The sequence below is a fragment of the Ranitomeya variabilis genome, chromosome 6 (assembly GCF_051348905.1).
Source record: "Ranitomeya variabilis isolate aRanVar5 chromosome 6, aRanVar5.hap1, whole genome shotgun sequence".
In the NCBI taxonomy this organism is placed as follows: domain Eukaryota; kingdom Metazoa; phylum Chordata; class Amphibia; order Anura; family Dendrobatidae; genus Ranitomeya; species Ranitomeya variabilis.
In genome coordinates, this window is record NC_135237.1 from 378,547,765 (window position 1) to 378,574,049 (window position 26,285).

The 26,285-nt window shown below is 42.2% G+C and overlaps 1 protein-coding gene and 1 long non-coding RNA gene across 4 annotated transcripts in view; one reads left to right on the plus strand and one right to left on the minus strand.

Annotated features, from left to right (window-relative positions):
* ZNF236 (zinc finger protein 236) overlaps nucleotides 1-26,285 on the minus strand; it is a 183,963-nt gene that overhangs the window by 100,897 nt on the left and 56,781 nt on the right. For all 3 annotated transcript variants that reach the window (XM_077270071.1, XM_077270072.1, XM_077270070.1), the window contains exons 13-15: nucleotides 18,871-19,015; nucleotides 16,589-16,849; nucleotides 2,393-2,634 (exon numbers count right to left, since the gene is read on the minus strand). In XM_077270071.1, coding sequence (XP_077126186.1) covers nucleotides 2,393-2,634; nucleotides 16,589-16,849; nucleotides 18,871-19,015 — 648 coding nt within the window. The remainder of the gene's footprint in view (nucleotides 1-2,392; nucleotides 2,635-16,588; nucleotides 16,850-18,870; nucleotides 19,016-26,285) is intronic.
* Nucleotides 1-26,285, plus strand: part of LOC143782541 (uncharacterized) — a 58,037-nt gene that overhangs the window by 20,905 nt on the left and 10,847 nt on the right. Inside the window, exon 3 of the long non-coding RNA XR_013216993.1 lies at nucleotides 18,726-18,849. This is a non-coding gene — a long non-coding RNA (uncharacterized LOC143782541). The remainder of the gene's footprint in view (nucleotides 1-18,725; nucleotides 18,850-26,285) is intronic.

Below are 26,285 nucleotides of genomic sequence, written 5' to 3' on the forward strand. Positions count from 1 at the left end.
TATCTGCAACGAAATGGTAACATTAAAAACGCCAGCTTGGCACGCAAAAAATAAGCCCTCATCCGACCCCAGATCATGAAAAATGGAAACGCTACGGGTATTGGAAAATGGCGCATTTTTTTTTTTTTTTTTTTAGCAAAGTTTGGAATTTTTTTTTCACCACTTAGGTAAAAAATAACCTAGTCATGTTAGGTGTCTTTGAACTCGTAATGACCTGGAGAATCATAATGGCAAGTCAGTTTTAGCATTTAGGGAACCTAGCAAAAAAGCCAAACAAAAAACAAGTGTGGGACTGCACTTTTTTTGCAATTTCACTGCACTTGGAATTTTTTTCCCGTTTTCCAGTACACGACATGCTAAAACCAATGATGTCGTTCAAAAGTACAACTTGTTTCACAAAAAATAAGCCCTCTCATGGCCATATTGACAGAAAAATAAAAAAGTTATGGCTCTGGGAAGGAGGGGAGCGAAAAACGAACACGGAAAGACGGAAAATCCCAAGGTTATGAAGGGTTAAGGGGAAACGTGTAAAGGTTTTGGAGTATCCCATTCAAAGACCAGTCCTTAATCCAATGGAGAATCTATAGTCAGACTTGAAGATTGCATTTCACCAGTGGTAACCATCTAACTTGAAGGAACTGGAGCAGTTTTGCCTTGAGGAATGGGCAAAAATCCCAGTAGCAAGATGTGGAAAGCTCATAGAGACTCATCCAACGAGACTTGCAGCTGTAATAGCTGCAAAAGGAAGCTTTACAATGTACTGACTTTAAGGGGACAAATAGTTATGAGTCTGAAGTTTTCAGTTATTTTGTTATATTTGTTGGTTGCCTCACAATAAAGAGAAAACCAAATGTTCATAGTTGTAGGCACGTTCTTTACATGAACTGATGCAAACCCTAAAAAAACCCAGTGAAATTCCTGGTTTTGAGGTAGCAAAACATGAAAAATGCAAAGGAGGGCCAATACTTTTGCAAGCCACTGTATATACACACATGTCTATGTACATTTCTGCCAGCGACGCATGGCATTTATAAGATTCCTAATTTATTAAGTGGTGTGCACCTTAATGAATTAGATGCATCTTACTCCAGTGGCCTCGTTCATCAAGACTGGCCTACACAAAGCCAGTCTTTAGGAATCAAGGGCCTTTGTTCTCGTTAGCACATAGCCCAGTGTAAACAGGAGATGTACTGACGAAAACATAATATGTATTGGGACAGAATGTATTCGTGACCACTCTAACCCCATTATTCATCATCATCAGCCTGTGGAAAGAGTAGATTGTTGTACAGGGTAAAAGGAAAGAGGATCTCAAGATATTCTTGATGTAATTCAGCGTTTGGAGAGTTGATGCTCCAGAATGTGATGATATGATTATATTTGAATAAATGTTGTTTTTGTTTCCAAGAACAAATATGGATTGTTGTTCATAGAAAAAAAGGCCTAACCAATCTTTGGGAGCAAAATATAATATAAGAGCCAGTCTTATTTTCAGAGAAACACGGTATTCTCCCATTTTCAATAGAGATTATTAAAAGAGAACCTGGTCATGCTACCTGAACCACAGTCAGCATCAGAGACAGGATCCATTACTATAAATATCTATCAACCTAAAACACTGTAGCCTCTCAGAGAAAACATGATTCGAACAGTGAGCTAAGAAACAACCAAGGGGACTAGTCATCAGGCTTCTCCTTGCCCTGGCCGGCTTGACTTACAGGTCTCTCCCTACACACAAATAAAGAGACATATCAATCGAGCAGAGTTGGCAGGAAGAAGTGGTTGAGCCCTCCATGACTAGCTTCTGTAGTCACCTCATTCTCCTTACTTACTTTCAGGATGACATTTTACATTTGTCTTGATTAATGCCGCTTGTGGTTCAAGCAGCATCAATCACCAGACAGGTTCCCTTTAGAACCGATCATTCATTAAACAGAATGGGTAACATTTTGGAAGATGTAATGCCAACATGAAACTCTAGACAGATTTCCCAGGACAGCACATTATGTTGCAAAAACTGGTACTTAAATTTGATAGATCCAAAGCTTGCACCAAATATTACTTTTTTCCAATGCGGTTACTTCACTTTGTCTACGTATGTGACGGAGGAAAGCAATAACCGTAATACAGAAAATATACCCAAGAAGGAAATGTGTAACCATTAAGAAAAGATTCCTACATGACAGTAACAATGCAAAGCACATGAAGGTACGGAAAGCTTTACATATTTTATCATAAAATAGTAATTCGTCCTCCGACACGAAGCTGAACTCTTGGCTCCCACGGGGATTGCTTTGATAAGGCTGTTTATGCTATTTCCAATTCTTAGTATCTTAAAGCAGTGGTACATTATTAAACTAGCAGAAAAGGTATGTTTCTTCTACCGGGTTACCTTCATCAGTTTCCATGGGCTGATCAGAAAGTGTCTGCTCCATTGCAGGTGAGACGGCACCCATATCTGGCTGTGGGCTTAGCTGTAAAATAGTTTCTTGATGGACAGTTACATTGTTTGGCTGATGAAGACCAGTTCCATCTATTTCCACCTGTATTTGATTTGATACATGGATTTGATCTACAGGCGTTTCCTCTGGAGCTGCTGGTTGATGCTGCTGGAGCTGATGTGCAACTTCATACCTATAAGAAAAAGAAAAGACTGTGAATCTATACGTTTTGGGACTGACACAAATTTTGGGTTTCACAAAGTTTGCTGCTTTGGTTTTTATAGTGACAATGTGCAGTAACTGTAAACTGTTAAGTGTGATCAAATGAATTGCAAACAAAATATAGATCATTCCTTGCCATGAAAATTGGTTTGATCTACAAAACTATATTTTCATTGAATTTCAGTTGTGCCACAAAATGACCTTCTTACATAATTTCGGTGACCTTCTCGTTAGCTCAGAGGAAAGTGTTAACAAGGACAAGGTTTCTCCTTGTGGAGAGTGACATACAAGCTCTGGCTTGTCAAGGTAAGGAGTCTTATTTGCCGCGCAATGCTCCTCTGGGAAATTTAATATGCAAATTACCTTTTCAGAAAGAAAGAGGACTTGAACTCTATAGAGCCACCTGTTGGAAGTAGCGATCCTACAAGTCACAATCAACCCTTTAATGAGTCTTGCCATATGACATAGTTCTCATACTTTGCACTGACAAGGGCCAATAGCCCGAAACACTGTCTGCAAATTGAGAGTCTGATTTGGCTTTTATCCTAAGTCACATTGCAAGACTCGTTAAAGGGTTGATTATGACTTGCAGCATCGCTACTTCCAACTGGTGGCGCTAGAGAGTTCAAGTCCTCTTTCTCGCTGAAGAGGCAATTTTCATATTATAAAGGACAAGGCAGCTGGTATTATGTCATATTGATCGACTTCTAAGACAAACAGGTTGCTTTAAAATGGGGCTTGGTTCTTGTAAAAATTGTCTTTTGTAAACCATGTTTACTGCCAAGAAAACATGTAGTCATCATTGCTTTTGGGTTTTGTAATTACTGCTTGTAAGACTGCCCCTAAATCAACCATTTATCAGATCATCAAAAAATAAAAAAGCAGATTTTTGGTACTCACCATAAAATCTGTTTCTCGTAGTCTTCATTGATGGACACAGAACCGTGGGGATAGTCAACTACTACCTGATGGCTGACACAATTATTGCATTAAAATAAAATTGGCTCCTCACCAGCAGACTGTACCTCACCTGCTGGAGTCAGGCTTCATCAGTTTTGTGGGAAAGCAATAGGAAAAGGATTAAGGCAAGAAGAAACATTCTTGCATGCCTAACCAGGCAACCAAGGGAGGGAGCTGTGTCCCCAATGAAGACTTCGAGAAACAGATTTTGTGGCGAGTACCGAAAAACTACTTTTCTCGTTAATCTCATTGAAGTACAGAGAATCATAGGATGTCCTAAAGCTGTCCCTAGGGTGGGAAAGAATTAAATGTCATACGGTTACCATGTAGTCTTCCGCCATAACTCATACAGAAGTCTGGGCTAAGGTCGCCTGCAGAATCTTCCTACCAAGACTTGCATTTATTGAGGCAAAAGTGTGGGCCCTGTAAAACTGTATGCAAATGTATGCACCAATGGCCAAGTAGCTGCTTTACAGAGCTGTAAAGCCAATGCCCGATGATGAACTGCCCGGGAAGCTCCCACTGCTTGCATAAAGTGTGCTTGAATCCCAAATGAGGCCACCTCGGCATTAGCTCTATAAGCCTGGATAATAGCAGCCTTGATCCAGAGGGCAAGGAATAAGAACATCTGAATGAGGAAGTGGACGATAAATAGTACCCTACGGTTCTAACAATGTCCAATTAACAATGTCCAACCTGTGCAGAGCCTTCCCAGTAGGATGAGATGGTGCCTTAAAAAGTCTGCCTCCCAGTTGTCCACCCCTGGTATATGAATTGCAGAAAAAGGAGGAACCTTGTCATCTGCCCACTCAAAAATCCATGGGACCTTCACCATGGCAGATGGGTTTTATGTGCCCCCATATCAACTGCATAGGCCAGAGCAGAAGCAATGTCTTATTGAATGCTGAACAGCAACCCTCGGACTAAGTGCTGCCAATGTAAAAGCCAGACAAACAGCTCAGATCCAGCGCATTAATTGGGAAAAGTCTTTCTTAAGTGCTCCAGACTCCTTGAACCGTCAAGAGTTGGAAGATTGCTCCCCAATGGAAAGGCTGGCATCTGTGGTGCGCACCTGCCACTGAATGAGATGAAAAGAGTGACCTTGACTTAACAGGGGTGACGTTACCCACCACGTGATAGACTGACGACAGCAAAGGGGAGACAAATAGGCTGGTACAAGAACTGTATTGATCTGTCCCAAGAGGCTAGAAGTGTATTCTGTAGAGGCCTTGACCAAAAATGAGCAAACTGACCTGCTTCAAACAGCACCACAATCTTCCCTAGGACCTACCTAGATGCTTCAAAGTTCTGATGGAAGACTGAAGAGATAATCTCTCTTACTCTGGAAAAAATACTGATGTCTGAAAGGTATCACACACCCAGAAACCATAGCTGCTGTGTCAGAACCAAAATAGACTTTGTTCTGTTGACAATCCAACCAAATCTCTCCACAGTTTGTAGAACTCTGCAGGCTCTCAAGATTATGAGCTAAGGATAGCACTTTGACAAGAAAATCTGCCAGCTAGGGGAAAACAATTATCCCCCAGTACTCTAGCAGTGCCATAACCGGGGCCAGGATCTTCGTGAAAACCCTGGACGCTGTGGGAGAGCCCTGAATGGATAGAGATCTTGATTGACAGCAAAGTGAAGAAATCACTGATGGGCTGGCACATGCAGATAGACGTCCTGAATATCTACCGAAGAAAGAAATTCCCCGTCTTCCATGGATGCAATTCAGGCTCCTAAAATTTGAAAAAGGAGGAGGTGACCACCCACCAGGGAACAATCCCTGAGTGGGGGTCGCCCATACAGCATTGACCTTCCTGTTGCCTCTGGATCTGCAGGGCCTAGCCCCTGATCTAGAAGGGCATCAGATGAGTGTTGGTTTATAAGTAGCTCTCTTGGGCTCCTGGAAGACCTTCAATTTAACCTGCTGACCTGACTCGTTTGGTGCTGGAAACTGAAAAAAGGGATGGTCCTGCAAGGCCCCATGCCTTCAAAAAGGATGGCTGGCCCTAGACTGAGGAAACAGGGTGCTTCTGCCACCTGTAGTTTCCGAAATGATCTTATCGAGCCTGGTTCCAAATAAGCAAGACGGCTGTATAATTTTCAATTTCCCAAGTCCACTGCTTCTGTACAATGTTTGCTCTGACCTTCAATCCTCATATTAAAGCCCTTACTGCCTCCTGCCACCTCAAAAACATTGCTCAAATATGCTTTTCTCTCAAATTTGAAACAGAAATGTTACAGTATGCCCTTATCATCTCCAGACTCAGTTCCTCCCCATATGTAATCCACAGTATGGTTTTTGGTCCTCCAAGACTTTTTCTGTGCTTCCCCAATATTCCGGAGCTCGCTACCCCAACCGATCAGACTATCAGTAATTTCTGTTCTTCTCAGTCACTTCTCCTCATCTAATAGTCAGTCCATATTTATATGCAGTGAAGAAGGCCTTCAATTTGTCAGTAATTCCAAGGCAAAAATCTACATGGGTCAAATGCATTGCAATAGGTAAAATAAAAAACTTAGGTAGGTCTGCAACATATTTCTTATAATCTTTAGCCCTCAAACATGCAGCATAATGACGAGGTTTTGCAAAACTCTATTTACATATATTAAACTAGGTTTTCTTGAAGAAGGAATGTGAAAAGTGAAGTCTGCACAGAGAATCCACACTAACGCCATCACATGAGAATGTGGCATTAGGGTTCCCAACACTTTACCCTCTGCAATGAGTCAACATTGTAGAATGATATTCTCCAAGAACTCTGCATTGTGTTGTTCCTCGGTAATGATGAGCGAACATGCTCCGATAAGGTGTTATCCGAGCATGATCATGTACTAACCACATGACTTCGGTGTGCTCGAAAAATATGTTTGAGTCCCCGCGGCTGCATGTCTTGGGGCTGTTCAACAGCTGCAACACATGCACGGATAGACAATCTCTGCATGTGTTATGGCTGTCAAACAGCCACGAGACATGCAACCACGGGGACTCTAACATATTTTTCGAGCACACCGAAGTCACGCGGTTAGCACATGATCATGCTCGGATACCACCTTATCGGAGCACGTTTGCTCATCATTATTTCTCGGCTATTCCTCTTGGAAATGTATGAATAAATTGAGAACTGGGCATTCAAATAACGCTGATTAATAGTAGTCCATGAGCCAAGAACCAAATTTGACGATATCGGTACCAAGCGGAGTGACTAATTCTCTTTGGTATTTTTAGGTAGATGCATGTCTGTAGTTTATTTTTTGATATGATAGCCCTTACATATACGTAGCTTATTAACCCCTTCAGCCCTAGGCCTATTTGTACCCAAGTGCCTAAGCCAATCTGACCTGTGCCACTTCATGGGCTAATAACTTTGGAACGCTTTCACCTATCCAAGCCATTCTGAGATTGTTTTCTCGTGACATATTGTACTTCACGTCAGTGCTAAATGGGAGTCAATATATTTTACCTTTCTATATAAAAAAATGCTAAATATTCGGAAATTTTGGAAAAATCGGCAATTTTTTAACTTTGAAATTCTCTGCTTTTTACAAAAATACTGATACCCCCCATAATAGTTATTAATTTACACTCCCCACATGTTTACTTCATATTGGCATCATTTTGAAAATGAAACCTTATTGTTTTACGACGTAATAGGGCTTATAGTTTTATGCGCAATTTTTCACATTTACAGCAAAACCCACTTTTCAAAGGACCAAGTCACTTCTGAAGTCACTTTAAGGGGCTTACATAACAGAAACCACCCATAAATTACCCCATTTTGCAAACTACACCCCTCAAGCTGTTCAAAACTCATTTTTAAAAACTGTTAACCCTTTAGGTGTTCCACAGGAATTTTAGCAGAATGAAGGCGAAATTTCAAAATTTCATTTTTTTTCCAGATATTACATTGTAATCCAATTTTACCTGCAACCTAGCAAGGGTTAACGGCAAACCCAAACTTGGTTACCCTAATTCTGCAGTTTATAGAAACACCCCACATGTACTCGTAAACTAAAGTATGGGCACACAGCACAGCTCAACACGGAAGGAGCGCTATGTGGTTTTTGGGTGGCGGATTCACTGGAAGAAATCTAGGGGGCCATGTCACATTTGAAGGCTGCCTGAGGTACCCCCACAGTGGAAACCCCAAAAAGTGACCCTATTTTGGAAACTACACCCCCAAGGAATCTTTTAGGGGGTATAGTGACCACTTTGACCCAACCAGTGTTTCACAGTAGTTGGAAACACTTGGTTGAGAAAATGGAAAAAGTGCATTTTTTACATGAAGGTGTCATTTTAGGCTCATTTTTTTATTTTTAAGAGGTGTACCAGCAAAAAATGCACCCCACTATTTGTTCACCAATCTCTCCCGAACACAACAACACCCGATATGTTGTCGTACACTGCAGTATTGGGGAACGGCAGGCCTCGGAAGGGAAGGAGCGCCAAATGACTTTTGGAGTGCAAATTTTACTGGAAGAAATCTAGGGGGCTATGTCACATTTGAAGACACCCTGAGGTGCCCCAACACACGCACACACACTGACACATACACGTTCTGTGTACACCAAAGCACGTACTGCTATCCTTTGCAGTTAAGTCTTTGACCGGCAATACAGAACTGATTCGAACTCTGAATCGTCTTGGCCACTGTGTGTCATATTCAATGGCTGAGGAGATCGATACAGCCCTTTGTATCCAGAAGTTGGAATGTTCAAAGGATGACATCCCAATGCCAGCAAGTATCTACCCAGGTGTGTTCACAACCCTGGCCTGGGATAACATTGACAGACTTGAGGAGACACTAAGTGGAGCAGGTACATCTCATAGAGTCAATGGCATTGCTGTTCAGTCCAATGTTGCATGCTCTGTGACAAAGAAAGTCCTGCCAGATGTAACCAAGTCGAAGAAAAGAAGCATAACTCTGACAGAATTAATGCTACCGATATACAATGTTGGGCAGCGGGGAGAGCCACCCAGGATTGAGACTTCGAATGTTAACACTACCAAGGAGGTCCAGGATTCAAAAACCAAAAACCATATCTGGCTTCTGGCTAGAATGTCAGACCATGAGGATCAGACCACCAGCAGTTGGACTGGGTTCAACATAAAAATCCGCAGCGACATTGTAGTGGCCCAGGACACTGTAAGCTACCTGCCCACTATCAATGCTCCTGCAACAGCCATGTCCACTGTGAATGAAGTCTTGGAGCAAACACATGCCATCATGCAGACCCTGAAGCTTAACAGAATTGTGTGTGTGTTTGATCAAGCACTCTATGCCAAAGCTGCCGAGGTTATCTGGAAACAGGAGAAGTTCAAGAACATTATAATTAGAATGGGTGTCTTCCACACAATCTGTAATCTCCTCTCTATCATAGGGAACAGATTTCAGGATGCAGGCCTTAGAGATCTGTGTGTTGAATCCGGTGTAATCGCTGAAGGATCAGTGTCTGGAGTGATGGACGGCCGGAGGTACAACAGAGCAGTGAGACTACACAAGCTGGTCTATGAAGCACTTATGAGGCTTGCATGGAAAAACTTCCTTCCATGGCTAGAAGAAAACCATGCAAGGGACCTTCACCATCTGGATGAAACACTGAAGAACATCACAAACTTTCGCATCAGTGTGTCGCAGGGATCCTTCGAAAAGCTCTTGGATAATGAATCTTGCACACTTACCCTGAAGCTCTTTCAAGTTTATCTTGAGACCCTCAGAAATGAACAACTCTCAGCATTCTGGATGTCATACTTGGACATGGTCGAGACCATGCTGGCCCTGGTTCGAGCTTCAAGAGAAGGCAACTGGATGCTTCACCTAGGAGCAATCCGACAGATGATACCATGGTGTTTTGCCTATGACAAGGTCAACTATGCCCGATACCTAACCTATTACTATGCCACAATGTCTCGGCTGCCCATAGAACACCCAGAGGTCCATGAATACTTCATGCAAGGTGGCTTTTCGGTCCAGATCGGTAGCAAGAATCCTTTTGGACGAATTCCTGTGGACCAGACCATTGAAGAGACAATCAACAAAGACACCCAGACACCAGGGGGCACAAAAGGCTTCAGCCTCAAAGTTGGAGCTGTTTCCAGGTTCTACCTGACATCAGAGTACCGCAGTATGTACTTGAGGCAGCTGAGGGCCCTGGTAGGCCAACAATATACTGACTTCAGCCATTCAGACCTACAGGTGTCTAGGATTAGAAGAGATGAAGCCGATGTCCAATCTTTCGTTCAACTGCTGGAGACAGGTTGGGTGAACCCCTTCAACAAAGAGCATAATGGTGAACTTATCAGTTTGTCAACAGCGACTGTAGCACCACCAGATGTAGCCAAAGACCTTCAAGGGGCATACAGTATAGGAGAGGATGCATATCAAACATTCAAGGATGAGCGTTTGGGTACCGATAAGCCAACTACATTGTTTCATGACAAGATGACGAAGAACAAACTTAAAACGTTCTCTAACATCCAAATGAAGACACGCAGACAAGGTCTTGGCAAGGAGGTAATTTTGAAGGCTGACAGAAACCTATTTGGCCAGATGATACTTGTAGCTGAGAACAGAAAGCTACAAATGAGTGATGTCTTGACTCATCCCCTGGGTCCATTGCCATGGGCACTTGCCAATGGTGATGGGTCTATCCGCAAGACCAACAAGGCTGCCCTCGCAAGGGAGTTGGAGAGGAATGCTCGTCCTGCAGAAGTGATCCCCGAGCCCTCTGCAACCATCATTGATGGGATGAGCCTGGTTCAGAAACTGAAGGGAAACAATGCAACATTTGGCCAGCTAGCAGGCACAGCAATGAGTCGCGCTATCCATGAGGGTGCTAAGAGCAAGCGCATTGATATTGTCTTTGACGTCTACAAGGAGACATCCATCAAAGATACAGAAAGAGTCAACAGATATGAAGGCACAGGGATCCATTTCAAGAACATTCAACATGGGCACAACATCCAGCAGTGGAAAAAGCTTCTAAGTAGTTCCTCCAACAAGGCAAGTCTCATAAAGTTTCTGGTAGAAGAATGGAAGGCGAAACACCACAGGGAGAAGCTTGAGGAGAAGGAGCTGTATGTCACATGTGAGCAGCTCTGCTTTAAGATCACCAAAGAACAGTGGGAAGAGGCTGCTGACCTTAAGTCAAATCAAGAAGAAGCAGACACACGCCTCCTTCTCCATGCTCTTCATGCAGCAGAATCTGGTTACAAGTCGGTCATCATCACTTCGGAGGATACTGATGTCATGGTCCTGTGTCTGGGCATGTGCCACAAAATCCCATCCCACCTGTTCCAGAAATGCGGTACACAGAACCGGACAAGATTCCTGGATATCACCACTCTGAGCCGAACATTGGGAGGCAGCGTATGTGATTCATTGATTGGTATGCATGCATTTACAGGCTGTGACACCGTCAGTGCATTCGCTGGCCGTGGGAAGATGACGACACTCAAGCAGTTGAAGATGAACAAGACATACCAGGATGCCTTTCAGGAAGTTGGTCGTTCATGGGAAGTGTCTACCGAACTTTTTGAGAAGTTACAGGAAATCACCTGCCACATGTACCTGCCAACTACCCAAACAACTGAGGTAAACAGGCTCCGTTATCAGCTGTTCTGTGCCAGACGTGGAGTGGTAGAGTCAAGTCAACTCCCTCCTTGCCAGGACTGCCTTTTCATGCATGCACTGCGTGCAAACTACCAGGCTGCGATCTGGAGGAGAAGTCTGCAGAGCCAGCCATGGGTTGCAAACCCAACAGACTGCGGTTGGATGATAGATAACGACGGAAAGCTTGTTGTCAAGTGGATGCAAGGGGCACCAGCACCAGAAGCTATTATACAGCTACTGTCCTGCAAGTGTGTGCGGTCATGTGAACTTCCTCAGTGTACTTGCCTCAGCAATGGCCTGAAGTGCACAGACATGTGCAGATTACAGACATGCCAGAACAAGGGTACTGAAGACGAGCCAGTAGAACAACAGTCAGATTCAGAGTCCGATGTTGAAGATATTATGGAGTAACATATATATATATATATATATATATATATATATATATATATATATATGCACATGACATGTTCAGTGTGTATTTACATAACTTGGATTAAATTTTGTTACAAATACTACATCTAGTCACTCCGGGTGGTACCGATATCGTCATATTTGGTTCTTGGCTCATGCTAAAATTCCTGTGGAACACCTAAAGGGTTAACAGTTTTTAAAAATGAGTTTTGAACAGCTTGAGGGGTGTAGTTTGCAAAATGGGGTAATTTATGGGTGGTTTCTGTTATGTAAGCCCCTTAAAGTGACTTCAGAAGTGACTTGGTCCTTTGAAAAGTGGGTTTTGCTGTAAATGTGAAAAATTGCGCATAAAACTATAAGCCCTATTACGTCGTAAAACAATAAGGTTTCATTTTCAAAATGATGCCAATATGAAGTAAACATGTGGGGAGTGTAAATTAATAACTATTATGGGGGGTATCAGTATTTTTGTAAAAAGCAGAGAATTTCAAAGTTAAAAAATTGCCGATTTTTCCAAAATTTCCGAATATTTAGCATTTTTTTATATAGAAAGGTAAAATATATTGACTCCCATTTAGCACTGACGTGAAGTACAATATGTCACGAGAAAACAATCTCAGAATGGCTTGGATAGGTGAAAGCGTTCCAAAGTTATTAGCCCATGAAGTGGCACAGGTCAGATTGGCTTAGGCACTTGGGTACAAATAGGCCTAGGGCTGAAGGGGTTAATAAGCTACGTATATGTAAGGGCTATCATATCAAAAAATAAACTACAGACATGCATCTACCTAAAAATACCAAAGAAAATTAGTCACTCCGGGTGGTACCGATATCTGGCCCGGCTCATGGACTATAGAGCTACATGGGCATTTCTCTACACGATCTACAACTGTCAGAACTCATTGCACAGTGTCCGAGTGTTTAGAGACACAATAATGAATGACAAGGAAAGCCACTTTAGAATAGTTATTTACATGAAATTGTAATTACCCCAAAAAATCGGGAGAACTGACAGGTTGTCCATAACCTTTTCTAATTTAATGGCCTGTATATGCTGTAACAGCCAATCTGTAGATACGGCATTGACGCATTATTGGGAGCCCCTCATAGAAGTTCTATTTGTTTTAGTCCATTAAAGGGTTTTTCCACTCCTTTTTTATTTCTCAAACAGTTCTAATGTGCCATAAAAATAATACAAACACTAAAAACCAGAAACCTTTAAGCACACAATTACATGCCGAGCTTATACATCATCTCAGTTGATGCCCTTGCAGAGGTAACTGTATGTATGGGCTTGCTATTGGGAAAATTGCAAGATGTTGTGTTTTTATGATTTTTTTCAACTGAGATGCATTCCTATTTTTTCACTGGTCGGGAGACCAGTGGCCGGTAGTGCACTGCGGTCCAATCTTGGCCTGATTTGTATGGACGTCTGAATGTGCCCCAAAACTGCAGATTAATCCGTCAGTGTAACATGTGGATTCTGCTGCGATATCAATGCGGATTTGCTACATCCAAAAAGGGAAAGTCAGCGATAGAAATTGACATGTTGCGGATTTGGAAATCTGCATCCAAAAAAATTTTCATCCTAAAATTTGCTACTGTACCTCAACTCCACAAATCTGCAGGCAAAATCAACAGCTTTTCTATTCTGTGCCAGTACCTTTAAAGTTTTTCAATAAAAAAAATTAAGAAATTTTGACCTACAAGTGGATGACTAAGTACTGCTTAACGAAAAGGAGACCATTTTAGAAGGTTGAAGTCTGAGCAGATTTAGTTCTTTGCTAGCATTAATCTGCAATCATCCCCAAATCTTCTCTGATCCAGTATTTGAATAAAGAAGAAAAATAGGAAAATTGCTTGAAATCTCGCAGCCAAAGTGACATGAAATCCTAATGCAAACACTTACTGCACAGAGTCTGAAAGAAAGAGGCCGAGCTGTAATCTTAATGGTTCCGATTATATGAGAACACCACTTGTTCTGGCTTCCCATGTCAACATTTCACCTAAGAACCATTTTTGCCTTTGGAAAAGATATATTTGGTTGTGTTCTTCACTGTAAGCATAGTGGGTCACATTACTAGACCCCTGCTCCTTCTCTCAAGCTGGATACACTCAGGAACACATGAAAGTCATTATTTAGGGACATGTGTATGGGAATAAAAGCAATATGTTGTTCTAAGCTGTCACAAACACTCCGACTATGACAAAACACACAAACATCCTAATAACCTTCATACACTATGCAGAGGAAATGTACGCGGAGGACAATAGTAACAGAGTTTAGTAATTACAGCAACTGTAATTAGGGTGGAAAATAGTAGAAAAGGCCTTGCAACTAAGGCTTTTATGAAAACAGAAAGGACAAAAAAAAAGCAGCACACAAATATACCGTAATTTTCCATCAGTACAGCACTGCTTTTAGATTTTAGTTGTGCTCTATAGGTTAAAAGTCTTGTGCTCTGATTTACAATGCCTTGAAAAAGTATTCATGCCCCATGAACTTTTCTATATTTTTCTCATGTCACACCCACAAACTTAAATGTATTTTATTGGGATCATATGTGATATACCAACACAAAGTAGCAATTATTTGTGAAGTGTTAAGGAAATGATACATGGTTTTCTAAATATTTTAAAAACATAAATGTGAAAATTGTGACACGTATTAGGATTTTATTCATGGGTATCAGACTACAGGGAGCTGAATACAGAGTGACCAATTGCCTCCAGAAGTCAGAATTAGTAAATTGAGTCCACGTTTGTGTAATTTATTCTCAGTATAGCTACAGATGCTCTGTGAAGGCCTCAGAGGTTTGACTGAGAACATTGGGGATCAAACAGCATTATGAAAGCCAAGAAACACAACAGACATGTCAAGGATAAGGTTGTTGAGAAGAGTAAAGCATGGTTAGAATATAAAAACATAGCCCAGGCTGTTAACGTCTCACAGAGCACTGTTCAATCCATAGTCCAAAAAGGGAAGGAGTATGGTACAACTGCAAACTTACACAAGGCACAGCCATCCACCTAAACTTACACTATAAGCAAGGAGAGCACTAATTAGAGAATCAAGAGGCCCATGGTCACTCTGGAAGAGCTGCAGAAATCCATAGCCCAGGTGGGAGAATTTGTCCACAGGACAACTACTAGTCAAATGTACCAGAAATCTGGCCTTTATGGGAGAGTGACAAAAAGAAATACATTTTTCAAAGCAAGCCACAATAAGTACCATTTGCAGTATGCAAAAAGCCAAGTAGGGGACACAGTTTGCATGTGGAAGAAAGTGCACTGGTCAGATGAGACCACAGTAGAACTTTTTGAGCTGAATGCAAAACTCTATGTGTGGTGGAAAACTAACACTGAACATCACCCTGAAAACACCATCCCCACTGTCAAACATGGTAGTGGCAACATCATGCCGTGGGGAAATTTTTCTTCTGCAGGCATGGGAAAGCTGGTCAGAGCTGATGAGAAGATGGATGGAGCTAAATACAGGGCAATCCTGGAGGAAAACCTGATAAAGATTTCAAAAGACTGGAGCATGTATTCACCTTCCAACAGGACAATGTGCCTAAATATACTGCCAGAGCTATAATAGAATGGTTTAGATCAAAGCAAATTTGTATGTTTGAATGGCCCAATCACAGTCCAGATCTAAATCCCACCTAGAATCTGTGGCAAGAAGCTCTCCATCCAATCTCACTGAGCTAGAGCTCATTTGAAAAGAAGAATGGGCAAGATGATGTCCAAAGCTGATAGAGACATACCCCCTTATAGATGTTGCAGCAGTAATTGCAGCAAAAGATGGTCCTGCAAAGTTTAGAGTGGGGGGGGGGGGGGCTGAACACAAATGCACATCACAATTTTCAGATTTATGTTCTTTAAAATTATTAGAAAATCATGTATTGTTTCCTTTACACTTCACAAATGCTTGCTCATTTGTGATGGTATATCACATAAAATCCCAATAAAATACATTTATGTTTGTGGGTGTAACATGAATAAATGTGGAAAAGTTCGTGGAGCAGGAATATTTTTTCAAGGCATTAATCGAGTTTACAGGTTCAAGAAAACCACTATTCCCCGGCCACAGAAGATTTTCTAAACAAAAACTGCTTAACGCTCCCTCCTCGGGTCCAGGACAGAGTCTCTGCAGCCACACCTAGTGTCTGTGATTGTCTGCAGTGTTGATGTCACTTCGACTTTCTTTTTCTACATAGAGCATAGAAGGATTCAGCTAGTCACTTTTCCCTGCATGAGTCATCCCTGAAAAAGTTCCTGGCAGAGGGGAAAAATGGAGTAGATAGATCAGGATTGAAGAGGGGGATGACTCATGCAGGAAAAAGGGTTCCTGTTTCTATATAGAGAAAAAGAAGAATTAGTTGGGTAGAAAGGCAAAAAGAGCAATTGTAAGTACACGGTGTCATATAACATGATGGCTGCAATACAGTGTGTCCGTAAAGTCATGGTGCACTTTTATAGTACATTTTGGTGTCCTTTCTCTGGCCCAATCACATCAGACTTGTTCATGAGGAGAGATAACAAGAACCAATCAAACAACACAAACTCATTTAAGGTGCTGCTGAGCCCCCAGTCAGATTAACCCCTGATAAACTGAACTCTGATTAATACACTGCCAGGTCTGTGATATCATGCAACCACAAGCTTATGCTATTGTTTGGATGTGTGTAGGGCAACAAATGGAGCCCACATCGAACTGCACTGAAAAAGTATGAAACTGGGAGAGGTTTTCTTTCATTTGGAGCAGATTTCACATTTCTATAGTTTTTTGTTGCTTTCCAGTGACTGGTCAAAAGTGCACCATGACTTTACGGACACACTGTATATTAAGAGGATAAAAATGTTGATGGGAGAAGTGCTTATTTAGAATCAGAATAGAAACAAATAATTCACTTGGCTGATCGTTACCTGTGAGTTTTCATGTGCTTTTTGCAATTCAGAGAGGTTTTAAAGGTTTTCTGACAATATGGGCACATATATGGTCGTAGGTCATTATGAATGCCCATGTGTCGCCGCAGGCTGCCACCAGTTGTAAAAGCACTATTGCATATAGGACACTTATGAGATCTTAATCCTGTGTGAGTCCTGACATGAGCTTTTAAAACACCAGATGATGCAAAGCCTCTTCCACATTGAGAACATTTAAAGGGCTTCTCACCAGTATGAGACCTAAGACAAAGAAAAGTAAAAGGAATTTATGATTTTCTTGTAATATTTCATCAAACAAGTTTTTTGAAGCCGCAGCAGTGAACTGTTGATTTTGGTTTACAGGCATTTTTTTTTACAGTGGCCGCTGCAGGAAATGCAGTATTACATGGCAGCCATTCTGATGAACGGGAATCAGTTGGTTCCTAAGCGGAGACTTAAATATATATAAGAATTGCATCTTAAAGAAAACAAAAACAATAATTTTATTAATAGGAAGTGAATAAATACAGTGACCCAGGTTCATTAAAATGTTTTTTTGCCAGAAATCTGGTGTAAAACACTTTGCTTAGTTGCAAAATTTTGGCGCAACTCAAGGTATATGTTAGTTTTGCAAAAGTGCGTGAAGATGGGGTGGGTCAAAGGTGGTACACCATGGCTCATCTAATTCATGAAAAGCTGGGGTGAATCTTATTATAGAAATCTTACTCCGGTGCCTAAAGATTAATGGCGAGGTGGATGCCACTTCCCAGACGTGCCTGATTCGCTTAGGGGTGTCTCATAATGAATCAGGCACATCGGACTCCAACACACCCTCTAATCATGAACGATGCCAATCTTCAGGAATCTTGGCCATTGAGTAGTCTTCCATAAGACAGGTGTCTATAGCTGCCATCGTGCTTCAGCTAGCAGCTTCTTTTTCAATTACGGACATGCACTACCTCCTCATTTTAAAGAGATATAATACTATTCCAAGGGCACATGAAAAGCATATTAGGTTCTATTATTTCCCTGTATATAGGGCACACTACACCATTACCATTTTTACTGCTATTGGCTTACTCATGTATGGACAGCTGGAGAGAACAGGTCAGACAGATGAAAAGAGGCTCTGCCATTTATCATTTGTTCTAGTTTCTGGCTGCTGGAGCAATACCATCAATTATCACCTTACACAGCATATGGAGAGCTGAATAATATGAGATTGTGAAATAGGATAACCATTGGAACAGAGAACTTTACAAGCTCAGTACTATTTTACAATTCTGACTATTCATCTAAGTTGACGTAAAGAGGAAGAAGGTTTTCAGAAAAGTCTGCAATAGTAAGCAGAATATTTTTGGCGGTTAAGGTCATGAGGACCCCTGAGAAAGTCATCTGATTATGGCGAAACGCGTGGGTTAGGGGCCCCTACAAGATGGCTCAGGACATTGCTCTACAATTTTCTTGTTTGATACAGCATTGTTGCCCAAATTGTGTATACTTAGAAAGGATTTACATGGTATTGAGAGTATGCAATTTGCAAGCCATGTATGGTGGTCTCTGGCCTCATTTATGGCTGGAACCTTGACTCTTGTGTCTATGGATAGTTTTAATTGTTTCTAGATTTCTGTGCATTTACATGTGAATAAAGTACAATCTTATTGGATGTGTGCTCTTTAACGTTTTGTTTTTTTTGGGAAGTGACTATGTATTCATACACTAGCTGGCACCCTCACCGGACAGCCATTATCAGAAAATGGCCTATGGTTTAAAAAAGTTGTACCCTTTCAAATACTGTTCTGCCTCGGCTGCAGTTTGTTAAAAAAATAGCAAACCGAGCTGAACTCACCTTTCCCGGGACCACTAGTAAGTCTCTGACACTGCTCAAAGTGTTTGGCATTGGTACGATGCTGACATCACAGCGCAATAGCCAATCAGTGAACTAAGCGGTTCTGCCAATGTAGGCGAAACCCCTTCCCTTCAGAGGCGCTGAGCTCATCGACTGGCTGCCGACCCATCAGTGTGGTTTATCATTTCTGTCCCGTTTAGCTACACATTTTATAAATATAGCTATGAAATATGTTTATGCTCTCCCTCCAATAAAAAAAACCCTTACATTTGAATTTTTTTTATACAGTTGGTTACATGTATACTGATGTTCGTATACACAAACCATAGTGATCGCAGCGGACGTCTGCTGTATTACAACAAGGAGCCTTAATTAATACATTACCAGTGTGGATGAAAGGAGTCATCTTTCTGTAAGTGTCGTTTCTTATTACCTGATGTGCTGTTTGAGGTGACAGGACTTCTTATATGCTCGATGACAGTAGTAACATTTGTAGGGTCGATCAGCTTCATGCGTATAGCTATTAATAAAGTAACTCTGGAAAAACTGACTGTTCCGTGAAATGGGCTGGATGAGGCCTAGATGAGTGAGAAACAAAAATAAAGGTTAAAGATAGACACAAAGGAAAGAAAGTAGATAGAGTACATACATAGTAACAGTTATTAAAGGGAACCTATCACCCCGTTTTTTTCGGTATGAGATAAAAATACTGTTAAATATGGCCTGAGCTGTGCATTACAATAGTGTAGTTTGTGGACCCCGATTCCCCACCTATGCTGCCGAAATACGTTACCAAAGTAGTCATTTTCGCCTGTCAATCAGGCTGGTCAGGTCGGATGGGCGTGGCTTCTTCCCCCAGATATTGCGTAGTTTTCCGTTGGTGGCGTAGTGGTGTGCGCATGTCCAAGGTCCCCAATCCTGCACGGGGGGGTGAAAATAGCAGCGATGTCCGTTATTCCATTGGTGGTTGGTGGGCGCGGCCATCTTGCTTTGGCCGCGCGTGCGCAGAAGCGGCGCTCTGCTGGCCGCGGCTTCAGGAAAATGGCTGCGGGATGCCGCGCGTGCGCAGATGGAGATCGCGGCGGCCATTTTCCTGAAGCCGCGGCCAGCAGAGCGCCGCTTCTGCGCACGCGCGGCCAAAGGAAGATGGCCGCGCCCACCGACCACCAATGGAATAACGGACATCGCTGCTATTTTCACCCCCCCGTGCAGGATTGGGGACCTTGGACATGCGCACACCACTACGCCACCAACGGAAAACTACGCAATATCTGGGGGAAGAAGCCACGCCCATCCGACCTGACCAGCCTGATTGACAGGCGAAAATGACTACTTTGGTAACGTATTTCGGCAGCATAGGTGGGGAATCGGGGTCCACAAACTACACTATTGTAATGCACAGCTCAGGCCATATTTAACAGTATTTTTATCTCATACCGAAAAAAACGGGGTGATAGGTTCCCTTTAAGGTTGAAGGATGACTTTAAGTCCATCTAGTTCAACCCATAGCCTAACCTAACATGCCCTAACATGTTGATCCAGAGGAAGGCAAAAAAAAAACATGTGGCAAAGAGTAAGCTCCACATTGGGGAAAAAAACTCCTTCCCGACTCCACATATGGCAATCAGACTAATTCCCTGGATCAATGCCCTATCAAGGAATCTAGTGTATATACCCTGTAACATTATACTTTTCAAGAAAGGCATCCAGTCCCCTCTTAAATTTAAGTAATGAATCACTCATTACAACATCATACGGCAGAGAGTTCCATAGTTTCACTGCTCTTACAGTAAAGAATCTGCGTCTGTTATTATGCTTAAACCTTCTTTCCTCCAGACGTAGAGGATGCCCCCTTGTCCCTGTCTCAGGTCTATGATTAAAAAGATCATCAGAAAGGTCTTTGTACTCTCCCCTCATATATTTATACATTAAAATAAGATCACCCCTTAGCCTTCGTTTTTCCAAACTAAACAGCCCCAAGTGTAATAACCTATCTTGGTATTGCAGACCCCCCAGTCCTCTAATAACCTTGGTCGCTCTTCTCTGCACCCGCTCCAGTTCAGCTATGTCTTTCTTATACATCGGATACCAGAACTGTACACAGTATTCTAAGTGTGGTCGCACTAGTGACTTGTATAGAGGTAAAATTATGTTCTCCTCATGAGCATCTATGCCTGTTTTAATGCATCCCATTATTTTATTTGCCTTTGTAGCAGCTGCCTGACACTGGCCACTGAATATGAGTTTGTCATCCACCCATACTCCCAGGTCTTTTTCATTGACGGTTTTGCCCAGAGTTTTAGAATTAAGCACATAGTTATACATCTTATTACTTCTACCCAAGTGCATGACCTTACATTTATCCCCATTTATCCCCATTAAAGTTCATTTGCCATTTATCAGCCCAAGCTTCTAGTTTACATAAATCATCCTGTAATATAAAATTGTCCTCCTCTGTATTGATTATCCTGCAGAGTTTGGTGTCATCTGCAAATATTGAAATTCTACTCTGCATGCCCCCTACAAGGTCATTAATACATATGTTAAAAAGAAGAGGGCCCAATACTCACCCCTGTGGTACCCCACTGCTAACCGTGACCCAGTCCGAGTGTGCTCCATTAATAACCACCCTTTATTTCCTATCCCTGAGCCAGCTCTTAACCCAGTTACACATATTTTCCCCTATCCCCATTATTCTCATTTTATGTATCAACCTTTTGTGTGGCACCGTATCAAAAGCTTTTGAAAAGTCCACATACACTACGTCCACTGGGTTCCCTTGGTCCAGTCCGGAACTCACCTCTTCATAGAAATTGATCAGATTAGTCTGACAGAAACGGTCCCTAGTAAACCCATGTTGGTATTGGGTCATGAGGTTATTCCTCTTCAGATACTCCTGTATAGTATCTCTTAGAAAACCCTCCAGGATTTTACCCACAGTAGAGGTTAAGCTTACTGGCCTATAATTTCCGAGTTCAGTTTTTGTCCCCTTTTTGAATATTGGCACCACATTTGCTATACGCCAGTCCTGTGGTACAGATCCTGTTATTATGGACTCTTTAAAGATTAAAAATAATGGTCTATCAATGACTGTACTTAATTCCTGCAGTACTCGGGGGTGTATCCCATCCGGGCCCGGAGATTAGGTAATTTTAGTGATTTTTAGACGCCGACGTACTTCCTGCTGGGTTAAGCAGGTGACACTTAATGGGGAATTTTTGTTATCACTGATCATATTGTCTGCCATGGAATTTTCTTTTGTAAATACTGATGAAAAAAAGTCAATACATAGATAGAGTACATACATAGATACAGTCCATACATAAGCTTTTTTACCACCTAAAAGATATTGCTAATTTCTTACAGTATAATGTTTATCGGCCACAGTCAAAACAGGTTCCCCGACTCTTCCATAGTAATTTTACAGTCATCGCCAATGTTTTCACAAAAAATCTGATAATTTGTACAGCCATTAAACGCTGTGAGGGTTCAGGATCACACACATCACCAATGTCTAATGTGATCTCACATGTATACAAAATGTATCAGTAGATCATTTTTCCTACGCAGGAATGAATTTTGCTCAATGTCCAGAGTGACCCTCTGCACGAGCCCTACAATAATATACATAAAAATCCAGTAGTATGTGGCCCAGAAATTCTGTCGATTTAGTGGTCATTTTTAAGTACCGTAAGCATCTTGCAACTTGTAGATGGAATGGGAGAGTTCAGATCAGTCACACATTGAATGTGCTATGATAAGCCATATTGGTATTACGCAAAAAAAATATACACACATCCCAGGCATTTCCTCTCTTAGACTGGGCTCACACATCTGGCTCTGTCCTGTCATGTAGGTCAGCTAGAATATTTCAGCATGCAGAGCCACTCTTGCTGCCAAAATGGCCGAGTCCACAACAGATCCCTAACAAACCTTGGTGGCAGTCAAAGAAGCCCATTGGGCATTATTGGGATCCACTGTATGAGAGACCCGGCATAGAGTTGTTGTTTCTGATAGGAATAGTATTGCATATTCTAGCACTTGTGACTGGCAACCAAACTCTTGATGTAATCATGGCGTGCATTAATTCCTATCACTAGCTCTTCAGCATGGACACACAGTCATATTACCCACATTCACTAAAGGTATGTTCACATTGCATTTTTACCACAGGTCAATAGCAAAATAGGGGCTTCGGTTTGAAAATCCGTAAAACAGGATTCTGGTGGAAACCTTAGTGGGACCACTGATGTTAACGAGGCAGTCACTATTATCTATCTGGCCTCAATTCCAGTTGTGTCTGACTTCTTGAAGCCTACACAAAGGTGTAGACTGAGGTCACACAGACCACAAAGTGACTCAATTTGCCACATGAAAATCAATGGACCTGTCAGGGGTTCCTGCCCAGGATTCTGTTTATCAGATCTTCAGATGGAACTCCTGGAAGAGGACTTCTAATGAATTATAGTGGGAAACCTCAAATTGTCCCATTGTGTCCATAATTGTGTCCATTAGATTACACGTTCTAGCTATAAGTATAATGTTGGCCCAAAGAGATGCAGCAGTTTCTCTTAATGTATAAAATAAAATGTAATTTGGCACATAAAGCTGATAGTGGTGCAGTTTACAGCCCCATCTGTTTCATCCATATTTAATGCAATGTATGTTTAAAGATCTCTCCACATAAAAGTTTAGCACATTTGGCCAATAAAACTCTCACTGATCTCCTCTATAAGATGACGATTTATCATTAGCCGCTCTTCTTCTGCATTTTTAATACACCACGTTCATAAAGCGTTAGGAAAGATATCCAAATAGACACAAATGTTGTCAATGTTAAAGGGAACCTGTCAGCAGGATTGTGCACAGTAACCTACAGACACTGTCAGGTCGGTGCCATTATACTGATTAAAGTGATACCTTGCGTGCTGAAATCTGTCTTGTGGTTGTTGTTTAAATATTTATTTTCAGTTTTGTGTTAACGATATGCTCGAGATTCAGGGCGGCCTGTGGGGGGGGGGTGGTCTTCATGTGGTGCTCTGATTAGCTATTCATACTGAAGACTGCTGACAGGTCACTGATCCCTCACTGACCTGCCCACTAGTTCTCATAATGAATATTAAACAGCTCTGGTAAAAATTAAGAGACCACTGCAAAATGTTCAGTTTGTCTGATTTTTCTCTTTATAAGTATATTTTTGCGTAAAATGTACATTTTTCATTAATACTATAAATTTCTGACAACATGTCTCCGTATTTCCAAGCAATACATTTTGCTTTTTTTTCTGAAAAGGAGAAATGGTCAAAATTAAAAAAAACAAAAAAAAACAAAACAGTGCTTTCAGACCTCAAATAATGCAAAGAAAATAGAATTATTCTTACCGTTAATTCGGTTTCTAGGAACCTTCCACGACGGCATATGGAGGTTGCCTCTTTGCCCTAATGGGGAACAGGAAATGGAGAGGTTAAAAGGCCCTCCCACCTCCCTCTCACCAGTGACTTATAACTGAAAACCATAGCACCGGTTTACCTTGAATCCCAGATTTAAATCCAGGAGTATAGGGAGGGAACTAGCGCCGTCGTGGAAGGTTCCTAGAAACCGAATTAACGGTAAGAATAATTCTATTTTCTCTAGTCACCTTCCACGACGGCATATGGAGGAATACCAACTGATTGGCGCTAGGGAGGGACAACGGCCTGGAGTACTTTCCGGCCGAAGGCTAAATCCTTGTTGGGCATTACATCCAATCTGTAATGCCTGGAGAAAGTATGCAATAAAGACCATGTGGCTGCCCTGCAGATTTGCTCCGCTGATGCACCTGCTCTTTCTGCCCAGGAGACTGAGGTTGATCTAGTCGAATGAGCCTTGATTCCCACTGGAGGAGTTTTGTCTTGAGCAAGGTATGCTTCCGCTATTGCTTTCTTTATCCAGTTGGCAATAGTACTTTTGGCTACCTTTTTTCCCTTATTTTGTCCTGATGGATGGATAAATAGGTTGTGGTCAATTCTGTAAGAACTGGTTTGTTCTAAGTAAAACAATACAGTGCGCCTGACATCCAGCATATGGAATCTCTCTTCTTTGGAATTTGCAGGATTTTGGCAAAAAGAAGGTAGAATAATTTCCTGGGAGCGGTGGAAGTCCGATACGACCTTTGGAAGAAAGGAAGGGTCTAGGCGCAGTACTATAGAGTCATCTCGAATGGTTAGGTATGGTTCTCTTATTGAGAGAGCTTGTAATTCTCCCACCCTCCTTGCTGATGTAATAGCCACTAGAAAAATTGTTTTGTAGATTAGGTTTTTCTGGGAGCAGGAGGATAATGGTTCGAAGGGGGGACCTGTGAGCCCCTGTAATACTAGGTTGAGATCCCACAGTGGTACTGTTATTTGCTTCTTAGGGTTCATTCTGGAAGCTGATATCATGAATCTCTTGATCCAGCGATGATTTGCCAGATCCTGATCAAATATTGAACTGAGGGCGGACACCTGGACTTTTAAGGTGCTAGGCCTGAGGCCTATTTCTAAGCCCTTTTGCAAAAAGTCTAGAATTTTTGAAATATTCGGGTTGAAGGGATCCGGCACCTCAGGAAGACAGAAGGATGAGAATTTCTTCCAGATTTTATTATATATTGCAATGGTTACAGGTTTCCTAGATTTTTGAAGTGTGGAAACCACTGCTTCTGATAGTCCTCTGGCTCTTAATATTTGGGCTTCAGTAGCCATGCCGCCAGATTCCACTTGTGGGCATCTAGGAGATGGATTGGTCCTTGAGAAAGAAGGTCTTCTTCTATCGGAAAGTGGAGCGGCCCATCCACCTGAAGGTCCACTATCAGGTTGTACCAACTCCTCTTGGGCCACAGTGGAGCTACCAATATGGTAGGCGTTTGTTCTTCTCGCACTTTCTGTAAGACTTTCGCCAGTATTGGGATTGGTGGAAACGCATAAGCCAGTCGGAAATTCCACTTCTGGACCAGTGCATCCACTCCTTTGGAGCCGTCCCTGGGGTTCAGAGAGAAGAATGCTTCGACTTTCGCATTTCGGCTGGATGCAAAGAGGTCGATTTCTGGGAGACCCCATTTGTTCACCAGCATCTCGAAGCTTCGGTTGCTCAGGCACCATTCCCCCGGATGTATGTCTTGGCGACTTAGATAGTCTGCCTGAATGTTGGACGAGCCTTTCAGGTGAACCGCTGTCAGAGATAAGAGATGTCTTTCTGCCCAGGAGCATATCCGGGCAGATATATTCTTCAGGGAATTGTTTTTTGAACTGCCCTGATGTCTGATGTGGGCCACCGTGGTCACATTGTCCGAATATATCCGAACGTGATGTCCCTTGATCAGATGACCTCCTACTAGTAGGGCTTCTTCTACAGCTTTTAGCTCTCTGTAGTTGGAAGATTTCTTGCTTGTTGACTGGTCCCAGAGACCTTGGAAAGGGGTGTGATTTATCATGGCCCCCCAGCCTCTCTGGCTGGCGTCCGTTGTTACTGTGGTCAGTGGGACTTGCGTCCAGCTGACCCCTTTTTGTAGATTTTTTGGGGACATCCACCAAGCCAGGGAGGCCTTGACACGACCTGGTGTGTACAACCTCTTGTTTAAAGAATTGGGATGACCGTCCCAATTCTGCAAGATATGTGCCTGAAGAATTCTGGAATGGGCTTGGGCCCATGGTACCGATTGAATGCAGGCTGTCATCGAGCCCACAAGAGACATGCCTACTCTGACTGTAGGGGATCTGGTGTCCCTGAACGTTTTGACCTTTGATAAAAGGGTTTGACGGTGTTCCACTGGGAGGAAGGACATTTGTTTTGCCGAGTCCAGGAGAACTCCCAGGAATTTCCTGCATTTGGAGG